The 24,358-nt window shown below is 36.1% G+C and overlaps 1 protein-coding gene and 1 long non-coding RNA gene across 3 annotated transcripts in view; both read right to left on the reverse strand.

The window, feature by feature from the left end:
• LOC134648860 (uncharacterized) overlaps positions 1-24,358 on the reverse strand; it is a 362,135-nt gene that overhangs the window by 234,031 nt on the left and 103,746 nt on the right. The window lies entirely within an intron of this gene.
• The window catches only part of LOC134648839 (G-protein coupled receptor dmsr-1-like), a 52,495-nt gene continuing 39,683 nt past the window's right edge, over positions 11,547-24,358 (reverse strand). For both annotated transcript variants that reach the window (XM_063503416.1, XM_063503417.1), the window contains one exon: positions 11,547-11,798. In XM_063503416.1, the coding sequence (XP_063359486.1) occupies positions 11,629-11,798 (170 nt within the window). In that variant the 3' untranslated portion in view covers positions 11,547-11,628. The remainder of the gene's footprint in view (positions 11,799-24,358) is intronic.

The raw sequence follows: 24,358 nt of genomic DNA on the forward strand, positions 1-24,358 counted from the left end.
TATGCTTCTATACAAAAGAGAGGCTCTATGATAAATTTTTCCAAGGTCCCTTTTTTCACTGAACGACACATTTTTTTTCTAATCAAATATTATGTACGCCTTTCTATCTTTAATATATGATCTACAATAATAAACAACACATTTAGTCGGTCTCCAGAGTGTGTACTTCGGATGTTGTCTATATCGATGCCTATGTCGGTAACAAGATATTCACCGGCGCGGGACGATATATGTTTTTTTAATGCAATTTCTTTTTCATAAAGGTTAGTAAAAGTTATGTTTTTAAAATCTGCATTAAATAGGCTTTATTGTCATATTTTTTGTATGTAGAAAAACCAAGCAGTTTAATTTTGACAATAAATAAAAAACAAAAATTACACTTGAAAAATTAGATTTTTTGTGTTTTTTTAATTTTTTTTTCAACAAATTGCAATTTTTTATACCAGAAATGAATTCTACGTTATTTATTTATCCGAAATTGATACCAAATATGACCTATTAGCTAAACGGGGCCTGTTAGAATTTTTAGAATGAAGCCGGGCGGGGCGCTACTTGACCCCCCCCCCCTCTCGGGCTTAAGCGGGGGGTCCCTCGGGCTACCGATCTTAATCGGCTTATTTTGATATAAGGAACAACTGTGCCAAGTTTCATGCTTTAATCAAGAAAAAAAAGGTTCGACCTTTTTTTGTTACTTAAAACCTTAACTATACGAACTATGCGACACTGAAATCCCGTCAGCTGTAGCTGAGCTTTCTAATAAATTTGTTTTTTTTGAGTGGTGTATTTTTTTATTTCATTACATGTTTGAGAAAAGCACTATACATGCCTAGCCGTGAAAAGGTCTTGCCGGCTTCGTATCACTATCCGGCCTCCCTACGGTCGGCCGGCTATACCTACTCACCCGGCAAGCCCTTCTTTCCCGGCGTCTGCAGTAATGTACTATTATTTAGTTTCACCTGTCCCGTTGTCGGTCTGTAATCAAATCTTGCAAGTTAAATTTGATCCACTTCCCGGTTTCCGATTGAGCTGAAATTTTGCATACACATGTAAGTCGGGTGACAATGCAATATTATGGTACCATCGAGCTGATCTGATGATGGAGACAGGAACTCTGTGATGAAACAACGCAACCTAATTGTGTTAGGGGTTTTTAGAATTGTCTCGATAAGTATTAGTTGTCTGTCGTAAGAAAAGTACAGTCAGCGATAAAAGCTTGTACCAAAAATGAAATTTTTGCCAAAAACTTATTTTACTACCTTACCTTATTTACCTATTATATTAAGTGTAGGATGTAGTTCGTCTGGCAACCCGGCTAGGTTAATGAACTTATTGACATTGAATTTGTAGAATATTACTACCTAATCCTTATTGTCTGTTTTACATATTAAATCTGGGGGCACGGTAGTGCCCCCGCCAAGACGAGCAAAGCGAAGCGCAAGGGCACTACCTACCTTTTCTCGAAGCGCTTCGTCGTTTTTTTTGAACCCTCTTAACTTGGGTTTGGATTATACCAGATAAACAAAACTCTCGGGATATGATGTCAATAGTGGACTTATTAAGCATAAAAAATTTCAATTGCATAGCTCTTATACTTTGGATTTTATTAATGTCTAAAAAACCCCGATTTCGTCACTGACTCATTCACTCATTCACTCACTGTTGATCATCAAAACCTCTAGGGTACTTCCTGAAGTCCTAGGAATTAAGCTGAAATTTGGTATGTGAGATAGTATTAGTCCACAAACAACAAAAAAATTCAAAAACTTGAAACTATTAGCCCCTAAGGAGGTGAAAATGGGGGTGGAATTTTGTATGGGAAATCGATAACCGCGGAACCGATTTAGTTGAAATTTGGTATGTAGATAGTTATTGTTAAGGGGAAGGATATAAAATAGTTTCAACCCCAAAATCACCCCGTAAGGGTGAAAAGGGGTGGAAAAAGGCGTTAGGGGAAAAAGGGGGTTGACGTTTGTATGGGGAATCAGTAAAAAAGCAGATTGTATATAAAAGATGCCCCCCATGTACGTATTTCAGGATTCTTAATAGTAAATCACCCGCAACCCATTAAATCAGAAGATTGTCATAAACAACTTACAAAAAGATGTGAAATCCCACCAAATACATTTTCATGTAAAATGTTGCCAAGACGAAACCATAAGGCTCGCACTGACAAAAAGTTATCAGATATCTTGTAGAGCCAAGCTTCTAACTCTACAGGCCCTACCTTCACAGACTCTACACCTTAGTCAAAATATGTGGCTTGGCCGTTTCATTATTACAAGAACTATTTTATAATAAAAATAATGAATAGTGAATACATATTTCACCTTACGCCCATGTGACGAAGCGGTCAAGCCACATATTTTGACTAAGGTGTAGAGTCTGTGAAGGTAGGGCCTGTAGAGTTAGAAGCTTGGCTCTACAAGATATCTGATAACTTTTTGTCAGTGCGAGCCTTATGGTTTCGTCTTGGCAACATTTTACATGAAAATGTTTTTGGTGGGATGTATTTATTTGATTCAATATCGTAACGATTCATTGGTAGGTAAGGTGCCATGATCAAAACAAAGTTTTGCACGGATACGGCACTTATATGTGTCATCATGAAGATAATATTTAAGTTAACCGTTACAAATATTTTTTTTTTCACATATGCTTTTGCCCTCGTTTTCGCCTCACTTGGTATGTTTTAGCAACCACCATGTGCAATTTCTTATTGTAGGTACATATGTAGGTACCAAACATATACCTACTTAAGTAGTCGTTTTTTTATAAAAGACTTGAGAATGACAACGAAAAAGATATGGTGCGTAGAAAGTACACAGTCCCCGATGGGTCGGCAACAGTGGCAGTGGCACTGCTTGTGCTATTGTCACGATGGCGAAGTTAGTGTAATAAATGTATCTTGTCTTTAGAAAACTTACTCGAGGTTTTATTGATGTACTTTATGAGCGCATTTGCTACCCCAATATGATGATAATAAAACTTAGATAATTACATTTAATGACATTAACGTTAATAACATACTTACATATAACATAAGTAAGATTACGCGTGAATGGGGCACACACTGGGGGACGCTTTTATGAGCAGCCTAAAGGTGTCGCAAAAAGCACGGTTGGCTGTGCATAGAGGGGTGTTGGTGCCTACACTCATGTATGGTAGCGAAAGTTGGGTATGGCAGAAGAGGCATCAGAGCCAAGTGAATGCAGTGGAAATGAGAGCGTTGAGAAGTGTGTGTGGTGTGAGATTACAAGATAGAATTAGGAACAGTGTGATAAGGGAAAAGTGTGGACTGAACGAAGATGTAGTGACAAAAATTGAGAAAGGTATGTCGAGACGGTTTGGACACATGGAAAGAATGAGTGAAAGAAGGCTGACAAAGAGAGTGTATAAGGGAAAAGTAGAAGAGGGAGTTGGAAGGGGCAGACCTCGGCGGACTTTCTTCGATCAGATCGGGGAAATCCTGAGGAAAGGCCAGGTCAAGAGCACCTTAAACCGGCGAGCGTGTATGAGGAATATTATGAAAGTAACGGAAGCGAAAGAGGTATGTCAGGATCGTAGCAAGTGGAAATCCGTGGTCTCTGCCTACCCCTCCGGGAAATAGGCGTGATTATATGTATGTATGTATGTATCTATGTAAGGTTACGTTATTTGCAAAGCTTGAATTGTTTCTTCTAGGTGGATATCTCCTACAAAAATAGGTACAAAGTCATTTAAAAAAGTACATAAATAAATGTATGTTTATAGCTATCTACACTTGTCCCAGTCAAAGCTGTGAATAGCGAATTGGAATCCGACTGCAAATCCATTACATGAAAGAGTAAAATGTATTTTTATTCACTGGAAAGCTGCCAAATAAATCTTGCCCAAATCCGTTTATTTTATAATAATAACGTTTATTTTGTACGATATTTTTTTCTTAGAGAAATACATTGTAAATAGGTATATAGTTTATTATATTGCTGAGTCACAAGTGTGAGTTCAGTAATATAATAATATATGAAAGCTTTTAAGGAAATGTCCCAGCGTCTCATTGACACCTCAGGTGACCGGGGGCTGGCAGCTACCTCGGACAGAGGATAAGCCTGGCCATCCAAAAAGCTAGGTAACGCTGCCAGCCTTCTGGGCACCATATCACATGATGAAGGTGAGCATTTTTTACTTATAAGTTTTGTTTAAGATTTGTTTTATTTTAGTTTTAATCTTAACGTTTAGTTCCTTTCTTTTCTCCATTGTGTTTTTACAAGATACAATGCTTTTGTTGAAATATAAATTTTACTTTCAGGAATATATGAAAAAAATTTAATATGTGTTATTACCAATATACCTACAAATAAATATTTATTTGATCTAATGTCATCGATTCCAGATGAAAAGGTTTTCTAAGAAAATGTTCGAAACATCTACAGATCTTCGGCTACATTTCAGTAAATAAAAAGCGATGAAAGACATTCGCTTTTGATCGTAGATAAAGGGTGCCATGGCAACATCTAGCTATTCTTTGCAACCCACACATCAATATCCGTAATAAAACGACTTCCGATTGCTTACGTACGCTACATACCTACTTGAACGGGTTTTATTTTCACCGGCATCGACAAGCAGTTTTTACCGGTATCGACACTTTGGTATATTAAGAAGTTTTAGAACATAATAACTTGCCTCTTTGTCTGTTAATAATCGCCATGCCGATACATTTAGGTTGGTTGTTCATGGCACACGCGTTGTGCGAAATAGGGATGATGACACATGTTGAATTTTATAACAAAATCTAGTAAAATAGAGAGCAATTTATCACAATATTGTGAATATTAAAAATAATATATGGAAGTAATACAAAAAACAGCACCTGACAGTTTCAAAATTTAAGTTTTTTTTTTTTTTTTCAAAAACGAAATAAGTAAGGATACCATTCGATTCCTCACATTTAATCCAAAAAATGATTGTATAGCAACTATATACATAAACGCAATATTTCACCGACAAAAATGCAATTTTCTTGTTTTGTTCATACTACAAGATGCGATCTCAGTGACTTTGACGTCACGTTCACATAGCGATTTGTTAGGGGCGTTTCGCGAGTGAAGTACGGCTGTCGGACTTTACTGTCATTTCTGACTTTTGTATTGCTTTAATGCAATATATACATTTGATCCTAAAAGCAAACCTGATTGATTGATTGATACCATAAATGAAAATGTGTCATCTAGCCTATTGTAGAGAAACATTTGCTTGCCTGCTTGCTCGATGCCCGGCGCAGCGCACAACCGCATACCCTCCCGCTTCCTCAGCAATGTAGGGCTCATGCTTGGACTGTGCACATATTTTGTGATTGAAAGAATAAAGTTGAAACTTAAAACAGTCCCCCCAAAAGTAGTAGGTTGTTACAAAACATTCGGTCCAGAGAATATCTGGTGTAATTACATACCTACGTAATACCTAACTACATATTTAGTATAATATACCTAGTATCGAACCGCTGATCGCCACGCCGCGCGCCCGAGAACCATTTTAAAACAACGATGTATCACTTTTCGCTTAAGATGTCGACGTTCCATTAGAATAATCAATGTCCTTGCCTTGGAAGTATCCAGGGCATCCGGCTTTGTAAGAATTGAAACATTGTTCATAGTTTAATATAAATAAACACGAAAGGCAAACGGCATAATTTTAATTGCAATTCATTAGCAGTATAAATATTGATAAACACAAGTACCTAAGTACTTTTATGAAAAGGAAGGTTTTAGATTTAAATAAAACAACTACAAATTATATATTTCTTTACTGTCATGTGTCATGTTTTATATTAAAACGACATATAATAATTAATTTCGGTAAATAAACAAACATACAGACGATACTGATACAAAAATTCGGTTGAGAACTGTAAACTTATTGAATAGACTTCAATAAGTTTACAGTTCTCAACCGAATTTTAACAAATGCGGACTAACTATCTAAATGTATATTTTACAATCTAATACATTTCACTATTACGTCTTATTTCCATATTTATACAGATTACTACACATTTAAGATACATTCATTTATGTAATTTACAGGAGAGTGCCGCAGCGCGCCGACCACACTGACGAACCATTGGATCGCCCACAGGAGAGCCCAGTCAGGTGCTTTATAAACATTAACCTGTACTAAAAAAATATCCCGTAATCAAAATTATGCCTACTCCGAAATACTCGTCAATTACTTTAATACTGGGAGCGAAACCCCTTATTTTCATTCTAATTCGTATTCACAGGCAGGTGACTGAATCCATTTATGAATATTAATATTTCAGGAGCTTGTATAGTGAATATTAAACTTGATTTTAACTTTTTAACTTACAATTTTGTAACTTAAACACTGTTGGCAGAGCTAAAATTATGAAGTAATAAAGGACATTGAATGTCGTAGTCGAACTCAAGTGAAATATCCTGATTGGTGAATCTGTTGGGGTGACTTTCATTTTAATTTCGGATAGCGATTTATGCGAGATGAAGCATTTGTCAAGCAAACTTTTGGGTCGGGATACATAAATGCGACGTGAGTCGTGACCAGAAATCTAACATTCAGGCTTATTGAATCCAAGATGTAGGTATACCTATATTTTATGAACTCGTTTCTTCCATGTAATTCTTATAGTAATTGACCGTTTATATTAATAATAACATATTTAGTTTAGATAACTTTTACCAATATATTAAACATTAGATCTTAGTTCTAATATAATATGTACTTATTAAATAAATACAAAAACAAATATACCTACTTACAACTCAAAATTAGTATCTAACTATCTACACATCACTTTTGAACATAGTTGTATATTTTACTCAAATTATTTTTGGTAGTCCTTTTAAGGAAACTCGTATTATGCTATGTGTGTATTATATTTAGATACCTCTATATTACGTTAAATTATGTATTTTTTCTTGTGTTACTTAATTGTAAAAACTCAGACTTTATTTGTTTATTAAATTGTACAACGGGACTTAATCGTAGTGCGCGCGTTGGAGGTAAATCTTAAAACTTTTAGATACGCGATTAAGTCCCGTTGTACAATTTAATAATGTGTAAAAATCGTGAAAGTTTAAATCAGTATTTATTTGTTTACTTAAACATTCAACGAAGTAACAATAAACAATTTCATACAAAACAATTCGAATAAAGGAAACATTACACGTTATTAATTTCCATGCAACGTTACAGTCCACAGTTAAAAATGTTTACATTACAACAAGTCATAATTAAACTATTACCCTGGGATTAGCGGCCGCGTAGTTCCTTTAATTTAATAAATGGGCAGAACTGCGTTTTATGGACTGTTATTCATAGTTCAAGGTTACAGAATGTCAATGTCAATTTTGTCGGTATAGTAACGTAACACACCCGAATTTATTTGTCTTAGGGCCTTTCCTTTTTCTGTTTTTCTATAGCAACCCTTACAAGAGGAATAACGGACATTGTTTGACTAGTTAACACTAAAAAATTAAATCTAAATATAATTAACTATATATAAATATAATTAAAAAAATAATCGGCAGCAACACAGTGTAAACTAACGCAGTCTCCAGGGCTCCAACTTCATTTATGTAGCATGTATGTTTTGAACAATAAAGATTTATTTATTATATAATTGAGGTTTACGGGTCGATAAGTAAGAACCTTAGTTCCTAATTATGTCAATATTGCATGTACCTAATTGGATTTTTAGGGTTCCGTAGCCGAATGGCAAAAAACGGCACCCTTATGGATTCGTCATGTCTGTCTGTCTGTCTGTCTGTCCGTCTGTCCGTCTGTCTGTCTGTCCGTCCGTATGTCACAGTATACGTATGTATTTTGTGAACCGCATTAAGATTCTCACACAAAAATAGAAAAAAAAACAATAAATTTTGGGGGTTCCCCATATTTAGAACTGAAACTCAAGAAATTTTTTTCATCAAACCCATACGTGTGGGGTATCTATGGATAGGTCTTCAAAAATGATATTGAGGTTTCTAATAGCATTTTTTTTCTAAACTGAATAGTTTGCGCGAGAGACACTTCCAAAGTGGTAAAATGTGTGTGTGTGTGTGTGTGTCCCTGTAACTTCTAAAATAAGAGAATGATAAAATTAAAAAATATATATGATGTACATTACCATGCAAACTTCCACCGAAAATTGGTTTTAACGAGATCTAGTAAGTAGTTTTTTTTTTATACGTCAAAATCCCCTAAATACGGAACCCTTCATGGGCGAGTCCGACTCGCACTTGGCCGCTTTTTTACATGCGCAAGGCTTGTACTGCCCTAGATTTGGGAATCAATCTTTATTTATTCAAATCATATAAGGTTTTGGACCGTCTGCTTGATCTTCAATTTGCGCGCCATATACACCTGAACGAGGCGCAATTCGGTTTTAGGCCAGGGCTCTCTACAGAAACGGCAATTTTGCGGCTCAAGCACACGGTTCAGTACTATACTACGCGAAATACGCCGATATACGCATGTTTTTTGGACTTGTCGAGGGCATTCGACCTTGTTTCGTACAATATCTTATGGGATAAGCTCTTGAGGGAGACGTCTACACCCAGAGAGTTGGTCTACATTATGAAATACTGGTACCAGAACCAGAACAACAGTGTAAGATGGGCCGGTTCATACTCAGAGGAGTACAGGTTGGAATGCGGCGTGAGACAGGGTGGGTTGACGTCTCCGCGGCTTTTCAATCTGTACGTCAACAACCTGATCGAGGAGCTCAGCGGAGCCGGCATTGGGTGCTCAGTTGGTGGAAAAATAATGAACAATATAAGCTACGCTGATGACATGGCTCTGCTGAGCCCATCGATCGGAGCCCTCGAAATTCTGATTGGGATTTGTGAGCGGTACGCGGAGACCCACGGTCTCAGATACAACTCCAAGAAAAGTGAGCTTCTCGTGTTTAAGGCGGGCTCAAAAAAACCGATGTACATACCACCACTAAAACTTGGAGGAACTGAATTAAAAAATGTCACTCAGTTCAGGTATCTGGGGCACTGGGTCACCGAGGACCTATCTGACGACCTTGATGTGGAGCGGGAGCGTAGGGCATTGGCGGTGAGAAGCAACATGTTGGCTCGCAGGTTTGCACGTTGCACGAGGACCGTCAAAATAACTCTTTTTAGAGCATTTTGTCAGTCTTTTTATACGTGCAGCCTGTGGGTCAAGTGTACGCAGAGATCTCTCAATGCCTTACGCATTCAGTATAATAACGGGTTCAGGGTGTTGTTGGGGTTGCCTCGATTTTGCAGCGCGTCGGGGATGTTTGCCGAAGCTCGCGTGGATGGCTTTCAAGCCATAATGCGCAAGAGAGTGGCCTCCCTGATGCGCCGTGTTAGGGACAGCCCCAGCAGCCTTCTGAACACTGTTATTGACAATTTACAGTGTCCAATAGTGCTCAAATGGAACGATATGCACATGGACCATAATAGAGGTGCTGTTAGGCTAATTTAGTTATTTAAGTTATTTAAGAAATAGTTTTAGTTTAATTTAATTTGTAATGTATGGATCTTGTTATCTGAATTAAATATATATAAATAAATATACCTAATGAATTATATTTCTCCTTAAATCTCTTATGACACACACAATAATAGAATTTATATTGTATTGTTGTTGAATATGTTTTTTTGTTCAATTTTAAACCTTATCGGCATCAATTTAAATACACTGGTCAGTCTGGTCACCTACCTATCATCAATATCTGATATAAATCCTAGTAAGCACCTTCATCACTTGTGATACTTGCGATACTATAAAATTATCACTCCGATGTAGTGTTGAGGAATTAAGCTACTATTTTAACTCTGCCGTGAAACACTCAGATAGTTTTTTTTTTCGCGACATTCCTCATCTTATATGCTATATTTATAAATACATCATGGCTCGGCCACGACATTGCGCGACTTGGAACGGCGCCGGCCATACGTCCAACCATACGTTAGAGCGAGACACAGCGATCGAACCTTTCGTTCCCACCTATGGTAGCCGCCGCCGTCGTCGTAAGTCGCGCAATGTCGTAGCCGAGCCGTTAAGCGGTCTACGAGCTTCCGCAACGAAAACAAACAATATACCTAGCGTGTATTTTTAATACTACCGCCAATTGATACAATGGAGTAATAGGTTTCAATGTTTTGACACGATATCAAAATAAGTTATTAATTTAGCCTAAACTAACGAATTGCCATTAATTTGAGGTTTTGTAAGGCTTTGTGAGGTCGCATCAAGTGCGACGGTTTTAATTCAAAAAAAGTAATTGTACATACCTACGTACGGAATTATTTTATACTTAACGAAAAATTAAATTAGTGTTTTTCTAGTATAAAAAATATGCAAGTTAATTCATTTCGGCCTATACTAACTACCCTTAGAATAAGTAAGCTTATCAAAAATACACGCTGTATAGTAATCACATAAATCATAATAGAAAGATAATTAATATTAAATTTAAAGGCGTGTCGTACTGGATTATTTTGTCGTCAATTAAGTTGCCAATACCAACAAAACAATTAATTGGGAATGAAAGTTTAAATTGTTTTGAGTAAGGGTGTGAGTTTAAATGTTAGGCAATTTACATACGAACGTAGATCGTGGGAGTTACGTGCCTCGTACTTATATTTATATGTATATCTAATTTTAAAACAGAGACAGTTCATTTCAACGAGATTAGATGCCGGAGTTACTTGATTAACTGGTTGTGTTTTGAAAACTATCACTTATTTTCAATATGATTACTATTTGGGTCAAACGCAAAACTGTGTTCACGTATTTCCTGTAGATATACTCAAAAGTTAAGGGCTATAAAGGTTAATTTTCTAATTTAACCCTTATTCACATGAAAAGATTCTCCTTTTATTTGGATAATTTTGATAAAATCATTACCCATGCCCACAAGCTATTAACTTTTGTCCACAGGAGAGAAAACTTGTGTGTTCATCAAAACTCCTGTGGACAATAGTTAACAGCTTGGGGGCATAAAGGTAAATGTATGACCCATTTCAACAAACATGCAATTCCATAGAACAATTTGGACTTATGAAGAGATTTCGTTGATACGTTAGGCTAACAATATCTTACTTAAGTATAATAAATTACATTAAATATACAAACATGTGTTGGTAACTTCGTTCTACATATTACTGGTCCTCTGAATACGACATACACATTCTAACCTTATATTTATACAACAGTTATCTGCCATCCAACTTTCTGATTCCTTTCTTCGCACAAAATAATGTGCAAAAAGAACCACTAACTAGAATTGATTCCCTAAGGTCCATCGATCCAATCCAATCACAAGAGCACACTAGTTGTAGGTATATTATAGGTTCGTACCGCGTGACATCTTTACGGCTACCATCAGTTTGGCACTGACATAAACGCTATCGAGAACGTAATTTACTTTCTATACATCTCGTTCGCATTAATATGCGAGTACAAGCGAGATGTATAGAAAGTAAATTACGTTCTCGATAGCGTTTATGTCAGTTTTGACACTGTCAGTGACTCATGGTACGGGTTCTTATTCCGGGATATGTGTATTCCTGAATGCGTTTTGGGTTGTTTGGATCATAGATGCGCGACCGAGGTGGTCGCGGTGCGCGAATGCTACGCGTTGCGCGCCGTGAGCGGCGCGGCATCGTGCTGTGCCGGCACGGGCAGCGGCAGAAGCTTGCGCGCCAGCCGGCCGAACGTGCTGCGGAACTGCCGGCTCATGCTGCAGTACAGCACGAAGTTGATGGCCGACCCCACCAGCGCCATCAGGTCCATCACCTCACCTGACAACACACATTTATATTTTAGAAAAAGAAAAATATATTTCAAGAAAAGAGCGTAGGTACTTTTGTGGCGTACTCCCTTAAAGGCCGGCCACGCACTTACAAACCATTTGGTGTTGCATGTGTCTATGGGCAACGGTGATCGCTTACCATCAGGCGATTTGTCTGTTCGTTTGCCTCCTATACTATCCTATACGAGCGAGCGCTGCTGGCCAGCTCAGTTCCCGCTCCTATTAGGCATAATATACTGCAGTCGCTGTGGCCGAAATCGGCCGGGAGGAGAGAAAGAGAGAGAGAGAGAGATACTATAAAAGACCTCATATAAGTATAGATAATTGGATATCGAGCTCTATGTAAAATTGCCAATGGTAGGTAGATGATTGAGATAGTTATTTGTACAACAAGTGATCAAAGTTTGATATTTCTTCGAGTGCTTATTTTGAGTCCCGTGCAAGCGAAAGATTCTATAATAGATTCACGAGCGTAGCGAGTGAATCTAATTTAGAATCTTGAGCGTAGTAAGGGACTCAAAAGCGCACGAGATGTAAATAACTTTGATCTCGTGTAGTACACAACATTTTTCACCTGAGCAGTGAGAACATACCTATTAGACAACTTGAAAAATGTAATCCTTCTTCATCACTTAATACCTGCACTCATGTTTTCTTAAGAAATACAAACAATTAAGTTTAATTACCGCAATGGAACACAAAAACAAAACGTAATAATAAATTCCAGTAAAATAATATAGAATTAACAAACATTAACTGACACTTCAATCGACAACTTTTTTTTGTAAAAAAAATCTTTGTAAGATTCGGTCCGAATTGCGGATACGTACTATTTGTCAAGTATGGTAGAAATTCTTAAAAGTAAAATAATTAATTTTGCGTGATGATCTGTGTATTTTTTGAGTTCATTATTTTAATTGTACAATAAAATACCTAAAATATAGTATTTTATCAGTTTTTATAAAATCTTAAACTTTATTTTTATTAATTAATTATTAAGAATTCATACTCGTACGTGGTTTGGAACGATGCGGTCTGAAGTTTTTCGGGGGTCTATTATAAACCGTGAATATACCGTTGAATGTCGTTTTAACTTTTTTTTGTCGGTTTCATTTTGCTAACAGTGTGAAAGGGACAGATATAATAGAACCCAAGTATTTCGAACTTTTATTAGACCCCGCATGCTGAAATGACATTTGACTATAAAGGTCACTTGAATGTCATTTTGTCTCACTCAGTGAGCAAAATCGCATTTTGCTCACTGTTTTTAAGAATCAAAGTACCCTTGTTCGAGCTGCTGAGGTGAAAAATAATTTATTTGAACATTTTGGCCCGGATTAATCAATTTTCCTAGCCACATAAGTCAATAGAGATTATAAGTAGGTAACAAAAATTACACCAGGATGTTTCTTACAAAGATACCGTAACAATAATTGTCGGTAGCAGAACTTTTTCCCCTGCATTTCCTTAATCAGAAATCGATATCAAAAATTACGCCCTTAAACGAGTCAGTCATCACTAGGTACATAGTATAAAACAAAGTCGCTTCCCGCTGTCTGTCTGTCGCTATGTAGATCTTTAAAAGTACGCAACGGATTATGATGCGGTTTTTTTTAATAGATAGAGTGATTCAAGAAGAAGGTTTATGTATAATTTGTTAACCCGTGCGAAGCCGGGGCGGGTTACTATAGTCAGTAATAATACACCTCGTTTAAACAGAGTCCCATTAGCCAAAGATAATAATCCACCAAAAATAACAGATTTGACCTTGTCAAATGTTATAATTTAGGATTAATTCTGACGGAGTTCGGTCCGGTGTTGGAGACGACAACAAAACAGTGTCAAGCCGCCCTATGCATCCTTGTGGCTTAAGGTTTGATCAATGAAACTCTCCAACAATAGATCTGTGTAAATCTGATCTGTTGGACTAGACAACCGAGCCATCCTTCTCAACCCAAATAAAGCTTATGTGCCGCCCTATATCAGCCCTCGTTTTATCGCTGGGTTAAATTATATATCCTATATAATATAACAAAAGCATAAGAGGGCTTTAAAATAGAACTTACTAAAATATAACTTAAAATTATTTTTTCACTGTGCAGACATGGTACCAAGAAGAGACAATTCATTACATTCGTGTAAAGTCTATTTCTTTATTCGGTAGACTAAAATGACATTTCATAGTATGAACATCATGTGTCATTTCATACTATGAAATGTCATATTAGTCTACCGAATAAAAAAATAGACTTTAGGTACCTATACATTTTATACATTCGTAGTTCTAGTTTAATTTACATTTCTACTTTGTTTGAATACTGGTATTTTGTTAATTTAAAAGTTTAAATTACAATCATCATATGATTAGACGGCGTTTTTAAAATATCGAATTTATTTTGTCTGAGGTAGCAATAATACTTGTATCTAACTGTGATTAACATTATGGTATGGAAATCAGTAATTTAAAATCCCAGCGAAAATATTTTGCTTCCTGGCGAATAATTTATTTCAAAGTCAAATGATATAATTTTATAACAATTTTACCTTCACAAACGGTCCAGACCCTTCATAATTTATCACGTTAAACCATTTATTTAATTTATCACGTTACGCTATTCGCTTTCCTTTACGACTTTAAGCACTTTTAGCTTTCGTTTGATTTTAAATTACAACGGCAAGTAGAATTCTGCCCGTTGATATTAAATTCATCATGCCTTTATTAATGATAAATAGATAATATCAGAAATGTGTAATATTTCACAAAATTTACCTTACTCAAGGCCTTAAATATCAATTTTCCAACTACGTGAGGTCAAAAGTTCAGTAAAGTTACTTTGATTAATTACGCCTGTAAGCTCGGAAGAAAGCTCGCTTAATTGCCTGAGTTTATGACTAGATACCCATCAGAAGTACAGTTAAGACGAATACCTACAACTGAAAGGGCACGTTATGCCAAGAATCTTTTCTAACAATTTATTTTCTAACTTCCTGTAACTTTCATTATTCTCGGTTAACAGTTAAAAATTACAGCTTTGAAGACCTGTGTGGAAAATGAATAAGTTGTATTAGAAAAGGCAACATGCACATGAAGATATATCATCTTACATGAACTGTTCTAACTCTGTATTCCCAATGGACCCGTCAAGTGTAAGTCAGTCAACGAAAAAAGTATTTTGGAATCAAAAAATATAACTCTGTGTCGATGATAAGAAACTACAATATCGAGGTAGGTACGTCCCATACCTAGTTCTAGTTAATTTCGGGCCAAACTTTCCAACCCTTGATACACGTTAATATTTAACAAGGTACTCATAATCTTTTGTAACTTCGTCAAGTTAAAATCCTCTACGAGTATAAACACACTTAGTTAGAAAACTAAATTTGGATATACCTACCTACTCACATACTGCAACACTAGTTGGAGTAGTCTGTTTTCTGACTTCCTATTTATCCAGTAACCACGATAGTATTCAATAATCTTAATCAGTGTTTGGCAATAGTTTTCGCAACAACAACGTTGATACATATTTATTTCATTTCTTTCGCCTGAACATGCCTTCTACTCGTACGTGTACAGTCACCAGCATAAATATATGACTGTGGGCAGCCGTGCAAAAATATCTGATGCCCCATTGGAGGCATAAGTATATGACGACACTACCTCGGTAAAAATATGTGATGCTTTGTGGCCGGCAAAAATATCGTTAGTCTGTATCCGCATAAATATCGGATCGGGTCGCTTAAAAATATTTGATTACTCATAAAAATCAAAATTATCTGATTACTCTCATCTGGTATAAATATCTCTCCACTGTGAAAGCAAATACATCGGATGGACGACGGACCGCCTATTATAATATCTGACACGTTGGAAAATCACAAATATGTTATCGACCTTCAAAAACGAACCATACATGTTTGGTATAGAGCCGTAAATTGTATGAAGTGATTTGACAATTCACGAAAAGAGTGCAGACTTGTCATTGTATATGTCTGTCTCACATTATATTCTATCATCGATTTGACGGAATAAAATGGATATAATTTTTTTGTAAATTTGAACGTATTGCAATCATATCATGAATCTAGTATATAACTGGATCTGGCATGAGGGGTGGGGGAAATGACCGAACGGGATAGTCTTATGTATCATTTAGTAGGAGTAGCAGCGAAAGCGCTATTATTGTTTGTCCTTGTCACAGTCCACAAGTTGACTTCTTTATCATCCTTTTTTATGTAAGAAGGAGGTTTATTAGTTTTATTACACATCTTCTATTAAAAGTCTACCTGAATTATGTCACAATTTAAAATTGTAAATGAAATACGTGAGACAGACATATGCAATGACAAGTCTGCACCCTTTTCGTGAATTGTCAAATCACTTCATACAATTTAAGGCTCTATGCTATCCAAGGTATGGTTCGTTTTTGCCGATTGATGACATATATATTTCATAATTTCGTGTCAGATATATAGGCGGTCAGTCTGCCATCCCATGTATTTGCATTTACAGTGGAGAGATATTTATGCCAGATGAGAGTAATCACATAATTTTGATTTTTATGAGTTGTCAAATATTTTTAAGCCATCCGATCCGATATTTATGCGGATACAGACTAACGATGTTTTTGCCGGCCACAAAGCATCACATATTTTTACCTAGGTAGTGTCGTCATATACTTATGCCTCCAATGGAGCATCAGATATTTTTGCACGGCTGCCCACAGTCATATATTTTTGCTGGTGACTGTACAAGTGTAGTGCATAATCCTTTGCCATCGTATTTTCACGGAAACGCACGAACGCGTTATGCTATTTCAGTCAGCCTCAGTACAAAAACTTGACTGAAGTAGCATGACAAATACAAACGTTTCCGAGAAAGTACGATGGCAAAGGATTTTGTTCTACATCCGTACCTAAGTCCAATTCTGTTATGTTCGTGACGTGGCAGACGGTTACGGTGCCAGAGAAGAGCTCCCGCCGTTTTACGACGTCAAAAGATAATGTTAAATAGCTGTACAACACAACTCCCTTGGCGGCAGAATAAAATAATACTATTTACTACTTATAAAAAATACAACATACGCAAGAAAAGGCTGCTTACACAATCGAGTATGTTATGTAAGTATGACATAAATAAGGTACTGTGTGACATGCAATGTTTTCAAAGATTCAAACACTTTGCGTTGCATGTGCTGTGATTACTGTTTTTTTGGTTTTACTTTTTAGATATACAGGGTGATTCATGAGACGTGAGCAGGACTAAGCCTACACAATCAGTAAATGTAAAAGAATCGTTCACCACAATATTTAAGTAAAACAATCACGCTATTTTTCTATTGTTATACATTTTGGTAAGGACAAATTTAATTATCTACAATCATGGATACCCTACAACATTTAATTAACAAAGTTAAAACCTTTTTAACCGTTATGACAGCACTTTGAGTATGAAGAAAATAAAATGTCACACTTGAGTGAGATACGATTTTTAAAAAGTAACCAGACTCCGATGACATTCAATTTGGCAGTTGTATGCGTGGGCTTGATCCGGCTCACGTCTCCTGAATCACCCTGTATATAGTTTGAAAGTCATATTACTTAATTAATAAACTGAAAATGTATATAATAATGGAAATTAATTTTCCAAAATTAAAAATCCATCTGTCAGCATGTGTTCAAATATAAACTTTTATTACAAAAAAGGCAATTCGCTCACAGTACAGCTCAGAAGTTGTGCTGACATGTTATCTATCAGTCGCCATGTACTTTCGTATGACAGACTAGGGTAATTTGCATTGCTAAACAGATGCTGGTAGCACTTTTACTGGCTGCGCAATAAAACTATCATGCCTGCTGTTTGCCTGACTGACAAATAAATGATGGCTACAAATATAATGACCACCAAAAAATACTTTGGTACCCTAAATAAAAAAATCATGCTTACCAAAAAAAGTTACTGAAGACCAAAAAAATAAGGCCTAAAATTACAAAAGTACCACCGTTTTAATTACGACTGCACTTCAAATTGTATTCAAATACCAAATATATTGAATGATTACCAAAAATCATTAATGATCACCAAATCTTGAAAACCAAATTAATGCGATATTTTCACCTAAATAAACCACTGTGATTACCAAAACATGTATACATATTACCAAATAAAGTAAAATGATGCCAAAATTACTAGGTTTGAACTGCGACCCCTACAGAAAAGAAATGCTACCTTCTAGAAATGTGGGTTAGGTTAGGTTTCAACTGCGACCCTTATAGAAAAGAAATGCTACTAGAAAAGTGGGTTAGGTTAGGTTTGAACTGCGACCCTTACGGAAACGAAATGCTACTAGAAAAGTTGGTTAGGTTAGGTTTGAACTGCGACCCTTACAGAAAAGAAATGCTCTAAAAATGTGGGTTAGGCTAGGTTTGAATTGCGACCCTTACAGAAAAGAAATGGTACTAGAAAAGTGGGTTAGGTTAGGTTTGAACTGCGACCCTTACGGAAATGAAATGCTACTAGAAAAGTGGGTTAGGTTAGGTTTGAACTGCGACCTTTACGGAAACGAAATGCTACTAGAAAAGTGGGTTAGGTTAGGTTTGAACTGCGACCCTTACAGAAAAGAAATGGTACTAGAAAAGTGGGTTAGGTTAGGTTTGAACTGCGAGGCCACCTTAAGCGTCACCGTCCTGACACAAAAGGAGGCTGCAGAGAGAATGCGCGAGGACGATGCGAACTCACTCCCTCAGCGCCGTAGAAGGCCAGGACGGCGGCGAAGGGCCTACGCAGCCCGAATCATGCCGCCTTAACCGGAACCTGCGGGTGATAGGCCGGGAGTTCCATCACTCGCCTGAAGAGGTTCCAAGCTGGAAGGCCCTCAAGTGTTCCGAGGTGCCTTCAGCGGAGCAGGCTGCTAAAGCAGCCCCAAAAGACGAGCCCGCAAGGGCAACGCCGGCGGGGTATCGGAGGTCTACAGTAGCGTTCCCGAAACCCCGTCAACAAAGCGCGCGGCGGAACACCCTAGGGGGTTTAGTCCGTGGGAGTCGGACATACCCATCTTGCTTCTCCCGGGCCGGTGGGATCCATAACGGATTCCACCTGGGTAACAAAAAAAAAAAAGGTTTGAACTGCGACCCTTACAGAAAAGAAATGGTACTAGAACGGTGGGTTAGGTTAGGTTTGAACTGCGACCCATACAGAAAATAAATGTTACTAGAAAAGTGGGTTAGGTTAGGTTTGAACTGCGACCCTTACAGAAAAGAAATGCTACTAGAAAAGTGGGTTAGGTTAGGTTTGAACTGCGACCCTTACAGAAAAGAAATGCTACTAGAAAAGTAGGTTAGGTTAGGTTTGAACTGCGACACTTACAGAAAAGAAATGCTACTAGAAAAGTAGGTTAGGTTAGGTTTGAACTGCGACACTTACAGAAAAGAAATGGTACTAGAAAAATGGGTTAGGTTAGGTTTGAACTGCGACCCTTACAGAAAAGAAATGGTACTAGAAAAGTGGGTTAGGTTAGGTTTGAACTGTGACCCATACAGAAAAGAAATGCTACTAGAAAAGTTGGTTAGGTTAGGTTAGAACTGCGATTGTTATAGAAATAAAATGCTACTAGAAAAAGGTGACGAAGTGGATTAATTAGGATAACGATATATTAAATATTTGCCTCTTTTTAATTAAAATGTGGTTACAATTTTGGTGGTCATTTATTATTTTTGGGTTTACAATGATTATTTTGGAACCATTTGCTTTAATAGGATAGCAAGATTTAAAAATTTGGTTATAATTTTACATTAAAATGGAGTTCTAATTTTGGTGGTCATTTACTATTTTTGGGTTTACAATGATTATTTTGGTGTCATTTTCTTTAGGATAGCAAGATTTAAAAATTTGGTTATCATTTCACATTAAAATGGGGTTTGAAATTTGGTAATCATTTACTATTTTTGGGTTAATAATGATTAGTTTGGTGTCATTTCCTTTAAAAGGATAGTAAAATGTAATAAAATTGGTAATCATTTCACATTAATGTGGAGTTACAATTTTGGTGATCATTTATTATTTTAGGGTGATAAAATATATATTTTTGGTATTAAATTTTACTAAATCTGGTGATCAGTTAAATAGCAGCCATAAATGATTACAATTTAAATATGTACCGTAAAACCAGCCAATTATAGTCCAAAATCTACTATAGTCCAAAACTATCTCGACTGTCTCAGTTTGTGTGACTAGTATTGAAATGAAGCAGTTCTGAGGCAAGGTTTTTTCATAAATGAGAGAAATAACTCTGACGAAACAAAGAGAACTTGACGGTAGGTTTTGATACTTAATTACGTTTTGAACCTGTGGCAAATTGCTGTAGTATTGGACTATAGTTTGATGGTTTTGCGGTAGTACAATGTGCAATATAGACGATATGGCTAGACGCGATTAATTAACAATTTTAATATCACCTACATATATTATACATACTTATAATTTTTTTCATCGAGGGAAAATATATGAAGCTAAATAATTTTTTGATTTTGCCAGTTTTCCGTGACTCGCCAAAAAAAGCACCACAAGTCCACGATTGAGAATAGGAGCACCCCACCTTCTTCTAGTGTCAAAATTATTCAAATATCTGTTAAAATCTACAATATAATAGTTATATATCCATAATTAAAGAGTTAATTAAAAACATATTGGTTACCACCTAATACTTACAGCCATGATTTATTGTAGAGTCACAGTAGAAAATATTGTAGTTAAATTACACAAGTAATTGTTTAAATAATGTATGTTATGAATTATGATAGTATGTGAATATACAACAGGAATTTAATAAACTAAAGCTCAATATTAAATGAAAACAAAATATTGTCTGAGATCATTAACATTTACATAAGCAAATATAGTAGTACATATAATATAATAAAATAGGCAGACATCAGGTTTTTTTATAGTTTCTATGCTCGAAAATGTCTTATTTAAGTTCCCCGCGATAGGAACAATATTTTTTCTTATAAAAATAAGCTTTTTCATAGCTCTTTTCACCCACTTCGGAATGTTATTGTAATATTTGTTTATTAGAGATTCTACGTCTGACAGACGTGAGACGAGTGTTCATAAAAAGTATGAGCGGGCAATAATCTTTCAGTTTAAACAAACGAGAGAGCCAAGTTTATTGTTTTAATACATTTGCTGCTATCAAGGTTTTTTACACGGTACGGTCCATTTTGTACTACATAATACAAAATACTACAGCTATAAACTTATATAAGTAAACTTTGTACCACTTTACATATGTTCTTTATAACTAAAAATAACAAATAATTTTATATAGCTGATGATCATATTGATCTACCTTCAAAGCTAAATGATTCATTAACTTGCCTTGATTGTGAAAACTTTGAATTTAATTTGTTGATATAAACGAAGTTTTGACAGCTCGTTTATTTTGTTCGGGGAAGAAAATTTAAATTCAATCTTTAACGTATCAGTTGAATATTATATTCAATTAATTCAAAAAGTTAAATGAATTTATTACACTATTAAATAGATATAGGGGCATATTGTTCAAATCGTGATAGACTTGTTGACACTGTAGGAATACCTACATATTTAAAAAAAAAACGACAGTCTGCGTAAAAAAAAATATAAAAAAAAATATATACAACATACAATGAAAGTAATTTAACGCTTCGCTGAGTCAAATATTATTAAATATTGACAACTGTATTGATATGTGATCTAGTTTTGCACACGTCTCACATCACATAACATTATGAGTGTTATTATTTGTAGGGGTGATATCAGGTGGCCAAAAATAAGTCGGACTCCTACTTTAGTATGCATTGGATGAGAGTATAAATGCATACGCAATATGATTTCCAAACACTTTCATGTATAAAAAATCAATTTATTCGTTTTATTACACAATGTCAATGTCATTATAAATAATCATTATGACGGACGCCTGCGCGCTATATATCCACTAATTCTGCGCGCTAAAGCCACGATAATTAATAATTATCAACTTACTTAAACTTAATTATTTATACATTATACATAACATTCATATGTTCATCTATTTCGTGATTTTATTAGTGTTGACTTGCGAATGAATATCTGTGATTCACTCATTCTATCTAAGTTGGCTTATGCCGATGCTGTCTACGAAGGCTGTCTGCTGGCGCGTACTTCTAAATTGGTACAACGTATACAAAATGCTTGCGCTCGATATTGTTTTTATGTACCAAGTCGCTCCCATATCACTCCATTTCTAAACAATAATAAATTATTAAATATGTGGGCCAGGCGAACTTTACACTTCTCTTTGTTAATTTTTGGAGTCATGCATACAAAAAAACCCTCTTATTTATTTAATAAGATACAATACTCTACGCGTGAAGTGCGGGGCGCTCAACAGCTTGTTGGCCCAAAGTACAGTACGTCTGCTTTTCGTGGCAGCTTTCGATACGCTGCCACGAAGTGTTGGAATAATCTGCCACCACCTATAAGAAATTGTACATCGACAGCAACTTTTAAAAATAAGATAAAAAAGTATTTAATTGATTTTCAAACTTCCAACACATAAGCTGACGTACGGTGCTAGAATTGAGATATTAGTTTTTAGTCTGCAAGTTTGTTTCAAGTTTACAAAAAAGTGCGTACAAACCTACTCTATAATTGTTAAGAGCACGGATTATGTACTGTCTTATTGTATATTCATAGTTTAAACTCACTTTCTCCCACATGTTAGCTTGGTTTTGTTTTATTTTATTTTTATTTTCATTGTGTTTTCCCTGGTTGCCCTGAAAACCAGCGCCATGGCTAAGTATCTTAGACATCGGCATATGCTGAGTGGCAACCATTTTGGTGTTAAAATATATTAGAATAAGATGTATTATAGGTTAAGTTTTATGTTTTAAACCAAATAAAGTTTTTCTATTTCTATTTCTATAATTTGGTCAGACTTCGAAAAAATTGACTCTCCCATACATTTTGGTTGGAGAATAAATTTATTTTTGCGATTTCGGGGTTGTTCCCATTGTAAAAGTTGCTCAGTATGACCTATACATTCACCCTGTACATTATGCAGGTGACTAAATTAACACTAGTCTGTACGAGGGCTGTTTGATAAGTACCCGTTTTCCAAATGTATTAATATCACGGAACCGAAAATATCTATACAATCGTTTTAAGCCATTTTTCAGAGGTGGGATTTTTTTTAAAAAAACAGCATTCTTTTGTTTTTTTCTCATTTGACAGCGATTCAGTGAAAGCGTGAACTTAAAATTGTGAAAATGGAGAAAGAGCAGTATCGGTCTGTAATTAGATTCTTGTTTTTGGAAGGAAAAACATGTGATGAAATAAAAGTAAGAATGCAAGTTGTTTACCATGAATGTGCTCCTTCTATGGCAACCGTCAGATACTGGTTTAACGAGTAAAAGCGGGAGAGAACAACCCTCTTTGATGAGGATCGCCCAGGCCGCCCAATTGAGGTGACTACAGACGATATGGTTAAGAAATTGAAAATATCGTTTTAGCCGACCGCCGAATTGAACTTCGAGAAATCGTTGATGCTGTAAATGTTCCAATCGAGCGGGTAAAAAACATATTAGAAGAAAAATTGGGTATGAAGACAGTATCGGCGAGGTGGGTGCCGCGTTTACTCACGGAGGAGCAAAAACGGAACCGACTGACTACTTCGGAGCAGTGTTTGGCCGTGTTCAAACGTAACCCGAAGGAGTTTCTGCGTCGTTTCATGACCGTAGACGAAACGTGGGTTCACCACTACACCCCGGAAATGAAAGGGCAGTCGAAGCAGTGGATTTTACCGGGTGAACCTGCTCGAAAGATAGCAAAAATCGTCCCAACGGCTGGAAAGGTCATGGCGACCGTTTTTTGGGATTCGCAGGGTATTATACATATTGAGTTCTTAGAAAAGAGGAAAACGATAACAGGGCAGTACTATGCCAATTTATTGGATGAATTTTACGCTGTGGTGAAGGACAAACGACCCCATTTAAAAAATAAAAAAGTACTGTTTCATCACGACAACGCACCAGCTCATTCGTCTAGAGTTGTGATGGCTAAATTAACACAATTACGCTATGCCCTATTGCCTCACCCCCCGTATTCTCCAGATTTGACCCCATGCGATTTATTTTTGTTTCCCAACCTGAAAAAATGGCTCGGTGGTAAGTGATTTGGATCAAATGACGAAGTCATTGCCGTCACAGAGGCCTATTTTAATGACTTTCCGAAATCATACTTTTTGGATGGTTTATTGAAGCTTGAATATAGGTGGAACAAGTGTATAGAGCTAAAAGGAGACTATGAAGAAAAATAAATGCATATAAACCAAAACAACTGATAATTTTTTTCATAAACGGGTACTTATCAAACAGCCCTCGTATATTATTTTTACTTACTTTATGTTACACAAACTAAATTTATGCAACAGCGGATCATAATAACTGTTATCTACCGCCTCGATTAAACTATAGACCTACTACGATGGCAACTACATAATATAAACCGATGAGTCAGCAACTGAATTT

Source organism: Cydia amplana, chromosome 6, assembly GCF_948474715.1.
Source record: "Cydia amplana chromosome 6, ilCydAmpl1.1, whole genome shotgun sequence".
NCBI classification, from domain to species: domain Eukaryota; kingdom Metazoa; phylum Arthropoda; class Insecta; order Lepidoptera; family Tortricidae; genus Cydia; species Cydia amplana.